The following is a 15,038-nucleotide window of genomic DNA, read 5'->3' on the forward strand; positions in this document are numbered from 1 at the left end:
TAACATTAATCGTCTGGTACCTCCGTTTTTGGAGTTTCTATTTTTACGAACTCTTTCCTTCTCGAGACCATCGCATAATACATAAAACTAGCAACATTTATTAGCTGTTCTATCCATCTTCAGTGATATCATTTTCCGTAAGTTGTTTTTGTAGCTCTTGTGTTGTAAGTTATACAACACTGGGTGTATTCGAACTTCTTTAATCAGTTCCTCGTCCACTTCGTCCGTAAAGCTCATCATGTTGCTTAAAACAGTAAAAACAAGAACAGAAACAATGTCGCCTCGCACTGCTGTCGCCTCGCACAAATCTGGCCGGACGAATCAGTGCGCGGTGACGCTGCGAGGTCTCACTGCGAGGTTGCGCAAACTGCGCACCGCGCAGCTTGAGAAACCACTTGCATAAGCTCGTGTAGTTTGGATTTGTGCGAGGCGGGCCTCGCACCTCGCACCTCGCATGCGTCGGTTCTGAGAAACCAAGCCTTAAGCGGGTGGGCAGGCAGGCGATGAGCGTACAGCAGGGACCGTCTCGTTGGTGCAGGGTTCAACCACTGAGAAGTTGTGGCTACGTCACAGGCCGTGAAGGTTGGGCTAAGTTTCTCAGTCACTCTCGATCACTGCGGCGATACCCAGGTTTGAAATGAAGGCAGAAAATAATGAAAAAAAAGAGGACCGGATACAATAAAGAGTTAGGCCTACATCCTCAAATATTTTATAATGTACCTAATGAATTACAATGTTCACTATTACACTTTAAGAGGTACTTCAGAAACATTTCTAATATAATACGGAGTTAAGGTGGATAAGCTGCGGTTTGTGGTTGTTCGGGTTTAAATTATCTGATAAACTCACCAACAATCCAATCATGTTTACCGGGAATAAAATTAGTGAGGTTATTTATCTGAAGGCATATTATATTTACATTGTTGTACTTTAATCTTGGATAGTAAATATTTATGTCCTCACTCGTGTTGAAACTTCCTCTCGCCATGTAGAGGCTAGCTATTATCATCGGAAGCCTGTTAAATTTTAAATACTATTTTCAGAAATTCAGTGAAAAGGGAAAGTCATACAGCACAACTCTGTCCAAAACCAAGCAGTAAACTTGTTGAATTATGTAATTATATTACTTTTTGCTTAATGAATAACAGGAATTTTACATTTTAAAGAATGGAAATACTGCCATTCCCTTCCAAGGAATTGTAAATCGTAGCTTGTGCTTTTAAACCCTGTACCTTTGTAGACTGTAACACAAAAATTATAACGTGTCAGTTTTCTTTGAATGAATAAATATAAGAAAATAAAACTGACTGTTTATATCGAGCACAGTACAAATCAAACCGGAATATCTTCAATAGTGGAGGAGAGCTTCGGAATCACAGTCGAACATCAATGCTCCCTCGCTTCCCTGCAAAGTGTGTTAGGTCTCTCGCTTCACTGTGACGTATGCTTCTTAGGTAAGCTGCCCGCATTTACGTCAGGCCAGCCCGACCGCACTGGGCAAGCCTCAACGGGCGCCCAGCTCAGCACCTCTGCTAGGTCTTTGAAAGAAAACCTGAATTTTTGGTGAATATGACGCTGGTGCTCTAAGAAAGGGAAAGATCAAACGGGTAGAAGACTTAAATACTTGGGCGAGTGGACGGAACTTGACATCTCCGAGAAATTAAAAAAAATGGAAATAGTACACGCATGCACAGAAATGGTGTCCGGACATAACCAATCAACACTGCCCCACTCCAGTACTGAAAAGGAGGGAATGAAGGGGTAGTGTTGAAGGCCACTCCAGTGCCGAAAAGGAGGGGCAGGGAGTGAACGGGTAGTGCTGAAAGCACAGTATGTGTATTGCTATACATCAACCACTGTGTCCATTTCAATCACAACAGTCTTGTAGCGGGCTGTCTACCTGCAGCAATGCATTAAACGAGAAGGTGGGGGGATGCCATGTCATGTTAACATCGGGACACTATTTATGTGCATGCGTGTACACCAGCTAACCAAGACCTGCATCAGGCCTCTCCGGAGACTACACGCCATTATTATTATTATTATTATTATTATTATTATTATTATTACATTGCTAATTTGATGCTGTTTGTTTTGGCAATTTGTGTTCGCGTCATATATGTTTTAGTTTATTTACAGTCTAAACGTTTATTATTTGTGCGCTATTATTTTAAATTTCCCAGATAAAATGTAATTTTCGTGCTTTTCAAGGATTATTACGATCTTTCCATACTCAACAATGCTTGGTCCATTTTGCTTTCTTTATCATTGAAAGTGATTTAATGGATTACAAACAGACAAACTTACTCATACAAAAATAAGACTAGGCTGATGATTATTCTCATTTTCAGGTCCGTACATACCAATGGCATATGCTGGAATCAAGAAGTGGCCTACCACTAGACTTAGGTTACCCCCTTTTCGATAGTTTGTTTAGCGAACGTTTTGAGCAGCAGCCAATAGCCAACGGAGTAGCCGTGTTAGCTGTGTTGTCAAGGCTGATTCACAAGCTACTGCCCTGGCTTTGCTACTGTCAATACTCAACACCTGATCAGTGGAGATGGTAGCCTAAGGTTTAGCAAATTTTAAGTCCGGCTTTGTCGCGAAATGAATTGAATACTTGCCTTTGGTCCGACAGGTCCGGTTCAGTTCTCAGAATCAATCCCCTCGTAATCTTAATTCCCCTGGCTTGGAGACTGGGTGTTTATCACGTCTTTGCCATTCATTTCATTCTCATTAGTCACCACCAAGCCTATATAGATGCCATGCACCATTATTATTATTATTATTATTATTATTATTATTATTATTATTATTATTATTATTATTATTATTATTATTGTTACCGTGTTTTGGTGGTAGGTAGAGGTGTAAGAAGGTGCGGGCGTGAATGGGTCTCAAACTACGGAATCAAAGTTAATGTAAAAGTTAACAAGGTTATATTTCCTTTTCAATATTAAGTAATAACAAAGAACAGGTACTTAGTAGCCGAAACACAATTTGAAATGTACAATTACAGGGATTACAGAGTTTGGGCTTCGAGCCCTGAGTTCACAATTTTTGAGCAACTAGCCCAGCTTTCCGATATACAAATTTTAACAAAGGGGCAGAAGACCCCAGTCAAACCCTGGAGCCCTTGCTCCAAATTACACAGTAAAGCCTCCTCGAGGCATACAACACTCCGTTTCCAAAAGAGCCACACGCTCTTTAATTTAAGCCTCTCCTAGGCCACACCAAACTCCACCTTCAAGTTGTCCTCAACGGACATAAACACAGGGGTAAAATACCCAATCTACTGAGGTCTATTAAATGAAAAGCAGGTTAATTAAATGACCTCTAAAACAATTTGAGAGGAGGCGAACTTGCACTCCTAATACACTTTGATTTTAAAACCTACTTTGGCACTAGGCCGTTATTACAAGGGCTAATCCCATACTACAGAGGTGACTTAATAGCAATTTACATTACATTACGGAAGAAGTGGTTGAGAGAATAAGTTCACCTCCAGACGATGTGAGTGGGAGCTCGAGAGGGTTAAGCACTCTCTATCCCGATATGTCGTTTTAAAATAGAATAGATACCAGTTGTTTTTACATTTTAGGAAAAGGTTACATGGTTGAACGCTTAGAACCCGCCCCGAAAGTTAAACTGCTGAGCAAGAAAAGAAAAAATTTATTAATCGGCCATTACCTTATTGTTGACCGCCGCCGAGGAAAGAGGCGCTTCCCGCCTCCTGGTATGTACTTAATACACTGAAAGATGGAACATAAGTGGCCCGGAGACCCTAAAATCAGCAGTTTATATACTCTCGCGGAAGTTTCTAGGCGTTAGGGGAATGAAAACACCCGCCCACAATGTTTTTATTGGATAGGACCCCGCAACAGATACAAGTTGGGGGAAGATACACCAGATTGGTCAGAAATTATTAAAAGAAATTCGGGATTGGATAAATCTAAAACAAGGGGAAAAAGAGGGGAATACAGCCAACTTAAACAATAACAGAAAGAAATTTAACAAGAAACAAACTTTTGAAATAAAAATTTCTCCAACAAATAGTTCTTTGACTCCGCACTAGGGTGCGCTATTGTTGATCTTCAGTAGTGTCCTCTAGAAGAGAAAGTTCACACTTCTTACTTCAAGTGAAACAAAAACACATCAAAAGTGACACAGTTCAAAAACTCAAAATTTTCCACGTGGTGACATCTTCTGAGAAAGTAGAGAATTAATAGAGTAGATAAAGTTCAACCTTCCTCCAGAAGAGGAGTTTCAACTGGCGCAACTTTTAAATAAACGGTGTAGAGGTGTACCGCCCGGTACAATTATTATTATTATTATTATTATTAAAATAAAATTTTGAACTTGACAGCATTACCAGCGGTCGTACCTATCGTTCACTGATTTATTAGCTTCCTCGGTTGATGAGTGGTGGTGACTGCCCCATGACCACGGGTTCGATTCCAACTAACCAAAGAGAACATTAAACCTGAAAGATTGCATTTCATTTGAGCAGATCTACCTATAAAAAGAAAACTATGTTACTCCTATAACAGCAGCCCTGCAGTGTCTTCCTACAAGGATGTAGAAGCAAAAGTGAGTGAAATACCAGCATTCTGTTACCTATACAGGGTGTTTCAAAAATAGGGGACATAATTTCAGGTATGTATTTGTTATATGTAGACAATCAAAATAATTCATTACAACATGTGTCCGGAAATGCTTCATTTCCGAGTTATGGCCTTCACAACACTGAACTTCACCGGAACGTCTTTCTTCCGCAGGAACTGTCGTTTAAACTTAGGACACTAAAATTCGTTCATTTATTGGAAGCCATGGTTTAAAATGTAATCAGTAGAGTCCGGTCGTTTAGGTAGTAATAGGTTAGAATGCAAACCAACTTACCTGGTGGAAACTGTTGTCTACCCACTCTTCCGTCGTGTAGCGAGAGTTACATAAGTTTTAGGGGTTCCAGTACGCTGGGACCATGACGCATATAAGACCAAGTGCGAGGACTCAGCCATTATAGCATGATAGTTTGTGGTCCCGCCACTGCAAGCACTGCAAGTGATTATATCCAACACGTGCTCCAGTAGTTCGGGCAAGCCAGGTATAGAAAAGTGCGGGAGACGTTACTATGCGAGATATGTCAGTGAATGAGTTGAATTTTCTTTGCTTTCAGTTCTTAAACTCAGTTCATTGTGTGTTGTGTACTTCAAGCATGAATCGTATATAAACCAAACCAAACCAAACCCCATGGCACTACAGCCCTTGAAGGGCCTTGGCCTACCAAGCGACAGCTGCTCAGCCCGTAGGCCTGCAGGTTACGAGGTGTCGTGTGGTCAACACGACGAATCCTCTCGGCCGTTATTCTTGGCTTTCTAGACCGGGGCCGCTATCTCACCGTCAGATAGCTCCTCAATTCTAATCACGTAGGCTGAGTGGACCTCGAACCAGCCCTCAGGTCCAGGTAAAAATCCCTGACCTGGCCGGGAATCGAACCCGGGGCCTCCGGGTAAGAGGCAGGCACGCTACCCCTACACCACGGGGCCGGCATGTATCGTATATGGCTTGATTAATTTAATAGCTCAGCATGCCGCACTGTTTTGTGCCTGGCTGTAAGTCAGGCTATGGTAGAGTAGTTGATAATATGCAATTTTTTCACCACCGAAGGATTGAAATCAATTTGAAAAATAGGCCAGTGCTACTCCACGTAAGGATACTGAGTTAACGCGTAATAGCAGAATTTGTCGTGTTCATTTCTCTCATGATTTGATGGAAAAATCAGATAAGTTTATAGTGAATGGTGAATTCAATCTCGAACATCCACTAAATCTTCACGCAACCTTTCGAAAGTCTAGTAACCGACAAACTGAGTTAGTAAATAGAGTGTTACCTTTGTTTTAATATGCTGGGAGTTATGTGTTATTTACACTCCAGTAACCTGTGCTTTCCGCAACATATATGAAAGCCGTAGCTCATTTCCATGTATGGTTTTGTCCATTGTACCCTGCCGTGGTATTTTAATTGCAATATCTCATTGTTTTTTAAAAGTTAAGGAGTAATACGTTTCCTCTAGCATCATTCCTAAGACCAGCTGATGGGTACCAAGGTTAATAGAGAGATGGGTACTGTGGAGCTTGTCCACTCTGGCGCTGCCCGGCGGAGCGCTCTTGAACTCGAGGAGTCCTCACACTTGTTCCTATATTCGCCATGCTTCATTGCTTCCACTTTCTTGTGCCACGCTCCTCGCTTTCATCTATCCTATCCAACCTCCCTTGGTCAACTCTTGTTCTTTTCCGACCCCGACGGTATTAGAGCACTTGAGGCCTACGGAGTCCTTCAGTTTCACGCCCTACGTGACCCTTGTCTTTCTTTGGCCGATACCTTCATTTTTCGAAGTGTCGGATCCCTTCTATTTTTTTCTTGCAGAGTAGTGTTAAATAGAGGATGGTTGCCTAGTTGTATTTCCACTTAAAACAATAACCACCATCTGATATAATCGCAATATACTTCGTACTTCGGGGAGCAGGGAGATGAAACAATAGGATTTTGGGTGTACGCCACCAAAAAGTTTTGAATACCACTGGGGTTGAGCATACTTGATATTTGCTTTTTTTAATGCTATTTGTTCGGGGCGTCGACCCACGTGGATCTTTTACACCTACTGGCACCATATTGTATGAATTTGCGTGTAAATTGGAATGGCGGTAGTGTGGAATGTTGTGTGTGAGGAAAGGAAAATTAAGGACGTCACAAACACCCATTCCTCAGGCCAGGGATATTAATCATTACAATTAAAAGCCCCCTGACCCCGCCGGGAATCGAACCCGGGGTCTCCGGGTGACAGGCGGACGCGTTGCCCCCTACACCGCGGGGCCGGACTGATATTTGCTTTAATATGTTTGCATTCTGACCACTACAGCTTGAACATCTAGGCTCTATTAATTAGCAAAAATCTCTGAGAAAATCTCTCCAGTTCAGAGGAGAAAAATCCGGAACATTAATGGCAATAGAAATAAGGGTAAATTGGACATAGGGAAAACATTGAAATTTTGCTATTGTCCATTGTTCCTATAAGGATCCTTTTACTTTCATTACAACAAAGAGCATACGACCGTACATCCAAGACTCGGGCCGTGCACTGTACGGGAAGGGCAAAATGCTATATTTTGTACTGTTGGCATCACTGACAGTGCAGTAGAATTAAATTAAGTTTGTGATTCAGACAAATGCGCGTAGGCAATGTGTAGCTGACATTTGGAGAGAAGAGGACAAGGGAGAGAAAACTGGGGCAAGAAGCTGATTGGTTGCTTTCAAGAACGGCTTTGGCTATTCGATTTCATGTGCACTCGGTATGTCACAGCTCAACGTCAGGAACAGACACAGTTAGTTTAAAGGGCTCCAGAAGGGTTAAATAATGACTTTCTTTTTTGCTGAATATTGCCCTTTGAATTGTCCTCTTTAATTTGGTATATAACACATACAGCCTTGTTACCTATAATTTCCCATAATAAATTATTTAACAGGAAGCGGTGCTGGCGTGGCAATCTTCACACCGTCGAATATCACACCGTAAAAGTCATGTACCAGCTGGACAAAGAAAGAGTTGGGGCTTCAGAGAAAGCTTTAAAAGAAGTGGAATAGAAGGCAAGAGGAAAGAGAAGAAAATAAAGAGAATTCTGGAAGAAACCTACCACTAGGATCCAGATGATCCAAGTTATAGTGTTGGAATGAATTGGAACTTTGACAGCCGTTTCCCGTAAGTTCATCTTTTTTTACTTTTGTACCTTTTCTTGAAAACTACTTACATGAATTTACTGAAACTTTTATAGCTTTGAAAGTGTATGTCTATGAGTAGTTTAACACAGGGATATTGTATTATACCTCATATTTAGTGAATTATGGACTAGAGAGCACCTTATAAAGTTCAAAAAATTAAGCATTTCTAAAAAGATTTTTTTCTGGAAAACCAATTGATATTTTTGGAAATCACTGTGTTAAAATATTAAAGAACCATCGTAGGCATACCCTATTATTTTTAGAAATTAACCTTACTTGGTTCATGAGAAAAGGTGCAATGAAATTTGTAAAATTTGCATGGGAAAGATACATCCTAACGGAGCTCATTAATAGGACTGCGTGGTGTGTACCCGCCGTAACATCGAGACTACCAAGTGCACTGATAACAAACGCACTTTGACGGTAAGTCTACGTGCGAAGCCAAGTGATGTTCATTCCAAAGGAGTGGCTTGCACTTTGTCTTGATATGGCGAGTCAGCCACGCCCAGAACAAAAACCAAAGATAAGAGCCAATATGTTTCTTTTTTGGTGATGGCTACTCTGTAAGATATCTGAATGGTAGACAGAAAGTAAAATGATATCAGCCCTATGACTCACATGATGCGACGAGAAGGATCGCTTCTATATTTTAGAAGATCTGAGGATATTCGTGTCAATAGTTCAATGCAGGGCCAAACAATAAATTTTGCGCCTCTGCCCTATTTCCCAAAACGCTAGTATGTACCAGTAGCGTATACTGAGGGCTACAAAGGCTATCGGTGAAGCCAAACCTCAAATAAGAACGACGGAAATCTAAAAGCACATTATAATGTAAGCGTCTGACACATTGTTCCATTTACAAAACTAGAACGCAACGAGATAAAACGTCGCTTGTATTTCTGAGTGCAAGGCATCGGGGAATGATCTTGCAGCCCAGACGCGGTCCCCCTCTCCCCTCGACTCACCTCGCGTGGCTTACTGCTGTTTGTCCGATAGGTGCTAGGCTTCGCTCCGTCAGATCGCCACTGCTAACAACCATGCATGACTCATCGTATATACTTACCTCATACTTCTGACTTAATTATACAGGGTGTTTCAAAAATAGGGGGCATAATTTCAGGTATGTATTTGTTACATGTAGACAATCAAAAAAGTGCATTACAACATGTGTCCGGAAATGCTTCATTTCCGAGTTATTGAGTTCACAACACTGAACTTCACCGGAACGTTTTTCTTCCGCAAGTCATTGTCATTACAGAAGATGTTCAAAATGTCCACCTCCTGCTTGAATACAGACGTCACATCGATGTCTCATTGACATGGATCGAATGTTTCCTGATCGATAGATAGGTAGAGGTGGCCCGATTGCTTGGTCTCCAGGCTCACCTGATCTGAACCCTCTCGTTTTCTACTTGTAGGGCCATTTCAAATCATCGGTGTATTCGTCTCCAGTGCCTGCTGTGGAAACCCATCGGAATCGAATTGTGGCATCGTGTGAGAACATACGCAGTACTCCTGGAGTTTGGGATCGTGTTCCTTAAAATGTAAAATTTCATAAATCTTTAACTGTAATCCGGGGATAGAGAGTGATATAGGCCTACCCTCTCGAGCTCCCCTTCATCTTGGTTTGAGGTACCGCATTTGTTTCTGTAATGTATTGAAGTTATCTCCATTCGCGCTACCTCATTAGTTTGGGATTAGCCCCTGTTTCGTTGGCCGAGTGCCCTATAGGTCTGTAATCTTTTATAAAGTTGAGCTGAGAGTTCAGGTAATGTAAAGTGAGGGACTGGAAGCCCTGGTTACTAAACAGTCACTAAAGTTTGGGTTTTCTTGCTTTGTCTAAACCTTGTCATGGTACCTGATATATCATTGTTATCTCACTAAGTGAAAAGTTGTTAAAGTTTTGTTGTTGATTGTTGAAATTCAAAAAATATAACCTTTGTTAAAGTTTTAAATTAACTTTGATTTAGTAGTTAGACCCATTCACCCCGGCACCTTCTTTCACCTCTGCTGGTCCACGGGTAACCCCGTAACAATTATTATTATTGCTTTCACGGCCCGTACTTGTAGACGTGATACGGGCTTTTGTGCTTATGTCGTGTCAAAAAATCAAGGTAAAGCTCTTTACGTTTCGTAGAGAAATTTGCTCCGCTTCTTCAGCAGAAAATCTCGACTGTTCACGAGGAAGACGTCTACAATAATGAGGGTTTGGATTTAAGAAAGCTTTACCGTTGGAGCTTTAGTGGTACGCTCATTCGTCGCCAGGTGGCTCGCAGTTTGCTGGCACAGCGCTGGCATTCCAAGCGGGAGGTGACGACAACATTAAGCTTCAATCACGGCCGACTTGATGCGTCGCTCTATCTAGCTCCTTACCGGCCTTGACAATCGGGTCCACGTACTGTAATCAGAGTAGTTACACAACTCGACACGTGGCGCTGGCGGCCGACCTATTTGCGGTAGAAATGCATACTTCTTTATGGAAAATATATTGACTTTGGTTGCCGATTTATCGTAATTTAGAGCTATGGAGAATATTACATGGGTTAATACTGTTAAAATGATTAATCTTAAAGGTTACTTTCGTTGATATTTAACAAAATGATGTCGTGAAATGAAACTGCGGGGAGATGACTTAGTCCAGCTGACGTTCTGATATTGACTCTGATTGCCGATGTATCTTAATTTAGGGAATAAAATAGTATGTTACATTGACTAATATTGTTAAAATGATTAATCCTAAAGGCTACTTTCATTGATATGTGCCAAAACAACGTCGTGAAATGAAACTGCGGAGGATGGAGTAGTCCAACTGACGTTCCTTAATTGTGAGGAATAATAGTAATCGTTTTTATTATCATGGCATTTAGATACATAGCAGAACTTACCACAATGCTTTTGTCTTCTGATGTTAATATCGAGATTAAGAGTCATTGTTCAATTAGAGTTTTAAAATTCTTCAAGCGCTGCTCTCAGGAAGGGGGCTGGACAAAACATAAGAGTCTTACTTTTTCCATATTCGTTGTATGCAGAACATAAATATTTTGACTCAAACATGTTTAAATGTTAATTTCAATATATATAGTTTCAGATTATATTTCATTCATACCTTTCACTAGAATATTAAATACCGGGCAAGCTGGCCATGCTAAATTCAGAAAATAAATTTTACTTGAAATGCAGTAGGGTGGAACAAGTTGGCCGCGCGGCGTGGAGCTGTGAGCTTGCATCCGGGAGATAGTGGGTTCGAACCCCACTGTCAGCAGCTCTGGAGACGGTTTTCCGTGGTTTCCCATTTTCACATCAGGCTGTACCTCAATTAAGGCCACGGCGATTCCTTCCCACTGCTAGCCCTTTCCTATTCCACCGGCGTCATAAGACCTATCTGTGTCGGTGCGACGTAAAACAAATAGCGAAAGAAGAAGAATTTTAAATAAAAATTCAGTGAGAGAAAAGTATTTTGAGTAAATAAAATGTAAACTGTTCTCTGCTCGATGATGATGATGATGATGCTTGTTTTCTAAAGGGGCCTAACATCTAGGTCATCGGCCCCATTGCTCAGGTAACAACACTTCATACGCTGGCCTTACCGTCATAGCAGTAGTGATTCTTACTTGTCAATGTTTAAATGTTAAAGTTCAGATTATCTTGAACAAAAATGTGTTGTGTTGCTGTCATATGGCAAATACGACACCGCCTAAAGGATTATTCTATGAAAGAACATTCATGGGTAAAACTGATTAGCGGCCACTCACGGAGGCCCGGGTTCGATTCCTGGCCCTGCCACGAAATTTCAAAAGTGGTACGAAGGCTGGAACGGGGTCCACTCAGCCTTGGGAGGTCAACTGTGTAGAGGGTGGTATCGATTCCCACCTCAGACATCCTCGAAGTGGTTTCCCATAGTTTCCCACTTCTCCTCCAAGCAAATGCCGGGATGGTAACTAACTTAAGGCCACGGCTGATGCCTTCCCTCTTCCTTGGATATGCGTTCCAATCTTCCCATCCCCGACACAAGGCCCCTGTTCAGCATAGAAGTTGCGGCCGCCTGGGCGAGGTACTGGTCATCCTTCCCAGTTGTATCCCCCGACCCGCAGTCTCACGCTCCACGATACTACCCTTGAGGTGGTAGAGGTGGGATCCCTCACTGAGTCCGAGAGAAAAGCCAACGCTGGAGGGGTAAACAGAGTAAGAAAAGAGAAAGAAAGAACGAAGGTAAATACCCGACATAGAAACGGAATACTGAGACGTAGTTTTGTCCTGGTCTACAGAGAATTCGTAAAATGATAGTGTCCCTTTGCTTTTTTTTCCTGTTCGGAATACAAAAAAGGCACACAGCAATATATATTCGAATATTTCCTAACACAGTTAAAGAAAAGCAAATCAACACACCATTAAAAAACGAATTAGCACATAAATTAAAATCCTTGTTCAGGACGAAGTTACAGCGAGAAATCACTTTGTTCTTGTTTCCATAAAATTTCTGCTCGAAGTACGAAAAGGTGCACAAGAATGTCTCAGATTCCAAGATTTGTAAACACAATTTTAAAAAATATAATCACCACACTACACAATAAAAAATAAACTCACTAGCGCATAACTATCAGATTTCATTATCAAGCCAACAAGCACCTCATTGCGAACACATTGCTAACATTTACGACAGCAAAACCAAAAAATAAAACTGGAAATGCGGCAATTTGCGGTATACAGCATCCTGTCAATGGGTAGTAGGCCAGCGCTCCAGCGGCATTATGGTGAAACTTTCCAATTACAGCTTTATGCTGGGCTTCACAAGCGATTGTCAAGGCCGGTATAAGGAGCGCAGCGAGGTATCCAGTCGGCCGTGCTTCAATTAAGATGTTCTATCACACCGTGTGTGCGTGAGGAGTAACAGAGAGGATGTCAGACGAATCAGGAACGTATGTGGTAGAAGGACTAAACAGAAACTTATAAAACAAAATAAATGCAACGAAAGAACCCAGGATAGAATAGAACAGAGCTGAAGAATAGAAAGAAAGTGTGTGGGGAAAACCAACGGATGATAATGATGTGAGACGTTTTGGGAGGGAGGGTGGGGCAGGGAATAACCAGTGTACACACGTATGAAAGTATGCCAAAACATAACACATAGCTGGTGGTGACGAACGTACGAATTTGGAAAACACCGGAACGAAATAACAAGAGAGAAAGGATTACTGACGTAAATCCTTAACGGCTGACAACCACGTATTATTATTATTATTATTATTATTATTATTATTATTATTATTATTATTATTATTATTATTATTATTATTATTATTATTATTATTATTATTATTATTATTATTTAGATGTTATCGTTAGCTTAAAATGTATTCTGAATAACAGTACCCTTGTAATTGAAGCTCGTTTTTTATGGCTGTGCTGCGGAAAGTGGCCAAGAGAAAGTCCCAGGTCTGCTGCTAGTTGCAGAGTTCGTTTTCTGGCGGTAAGGGAAGTTTGGGTAAAAAGCGGAGTTCGGATATTGAGCAGGTAAATGTTGCAGAGTTCGGATATTGAACAGGTAAAAGTCGCGGAGTTCGGATGTTGAGCAGGTAAAAGTTGCGGAGTTTGGATGTTGAGCAGATAAAAGTTGCGGAGTTCGGATGTTGAGCAGGTAAAAGTTGCGGAGTTCGGATGTTGAGCCGCTATGGACACCGTAAGAAGTCGCCAATGAGTACGTCCATGATATATGAATGACTGAGACCCTTTAGCTTAATATGCTTTATATATTTCTTAATCTTTTTCACACCGGGTGAGTTGGCCGTGCGCGTAGAGGCGCGCGGCTGTGAGCTTGCATCCGGGAGATAGTAGGTTCGAATCCCACTATCGGCAGCCCTGAAGATGGTTTTCCGTGGTTTCCCATTTTCACACCAGGCAAATGCTGGGGCTGTACCTTAATTAAGGCCACGGCCGCTTCCTTCCAACTCCTAGGCCTTTCCTATCCCATCGTCGCCATAAGACCTATCTGTGTCGGTGCGACGTAAAGCCCCTAGCAAAAAAGAAATCTTTTTCACGATAGTATTTTTCTTTGTATTCTTCTCTTTTACCACTGAAAAATCCACAGTTCTAGCCCTTCAGGCATATAAGCTAAGCAGGGATATAAGCTAAAAATTTTTGGTAAATCAAATATAATAAAGTGTGAGAATATGTTATTTATTCCTAACGACCGAGCTCGATAGCTGCAGTCGCTTAAGTGCGGCCAGTATCCAGTATTCGGGAGATAGTGGGTTCGAACCCCACTGTCGGCAGTCGGTTTTCCGTGGTTTCCCATTTTCAGACCAGGCAAATGCTGGGGCTGTACCCTAATTAAGGCCACGGCCGCTTCCTTCCCATTCCTAGCCCTTTCCTGTCCCATCGTCGCTATAAGACCTGTCTGTATCGGTGCGACGTAAAGCAACTTGCTTGTATTACTAAAGATCACATTCCATTTCTTAATCATCATTATCCGGTCGATTAGATTAGCAGTTTAAATTTCTCTACCACTACAAACGCTATTGTGAGTTTCACTTAATCCCTTATAACTACACTACATTCGGTGTGGATATTCTTCATAAAATCAAAAAACACCTGAGGGTATTGAACCAAGGAACACATTACAGAAAGAATTATGTAAATAAGTTATTTGGGCTAGGATTTGAACTAGTAAAGAAACAAGCGATTCTAAGCTGTTTTTCCAGAACTGCATTTAGGCCGGAAGTGATTTATGAAACATTTCCGGACCTTCTACTTCCGGCACAACGAAGAAAATTGCTAATTTTACGCTTTTCGTAGTATCGGGACCCCTACTTTGTCTCTTGACAAATGTTTTCAACAAAATGTTAATAGCTGATGTTTGTGTTCTTACATTGCAGAAGATCAGATAAGTTAAAGAAGGAATATATTTAAAGCAAAGTTTAAACATTATAGTTTAGTTACCACTTGATTGCAAAGGTCTTGTGGCCCCCCTTTCGGCACCTGAAGTCTCGTCTGAAAAGGAAAAAAAGAAAATTTTATGAGTAAGCTAGATAATTATGCTCAAAACGTTTAGGTAAGATGATTCAGTTATTTATTAAAGAATATGCATTATTATTTGCCTGCTGCCCTTTCTTGATGGATACAGTACTTTTGTATCCATCTCTTGGCACAGGCCAGAGTAAAGTGTAGCTCTCACCGAAGTCCCAGTCTCATCCATGGCTGTGACAATATGGAAGCTGCTGGGGTATGGGTGGTGCTGAGTAATGCCATTCAGAGCACGACTAGTG

General features: G+C 41.3%; 1 protein-coding gene across 2 annotated transcripts in view; it reads right to left on the minus strand.

Moving 5' to 3' along the window:
* Positions 1 to 15,038, minus strand: part of LOC136857304 (multiple epidermal growth factor-like domains protein 11) — a 216,760-nt gene that overhangs the window by 82,926 nt on the left and 118,796 nt on the right. For both annotated transcript variants that reach the window (XM_067135877.2, XM_067135878.2), the window contains one exon: positions 14,713 to 14,763. In XM_067135877.2, coding sequence (XP_066991978.1) covers positions 14,713 to 14,763 — 51 coding nt within the window. The remainder of the gene's footprint in view (positions 1 to 14,712; positions 14,764 to 15,038) is intronic.

This window comes from Anabrus simplex, chromosome 1, assembly GCF_040414725.1.
Source record: "Anabrus simplex isolate iqAnaSimp1 chromosome 1, ASM4041472v1, whole genome shotgun sequence".
Classification (NCBI taxonomy): domain Eukaryota; kingdom Metazoa; phylum Arthropoda; class Insecta; order Orthoptera; family Tettigoniidae; genus Anabrus; species Anabrus simplex.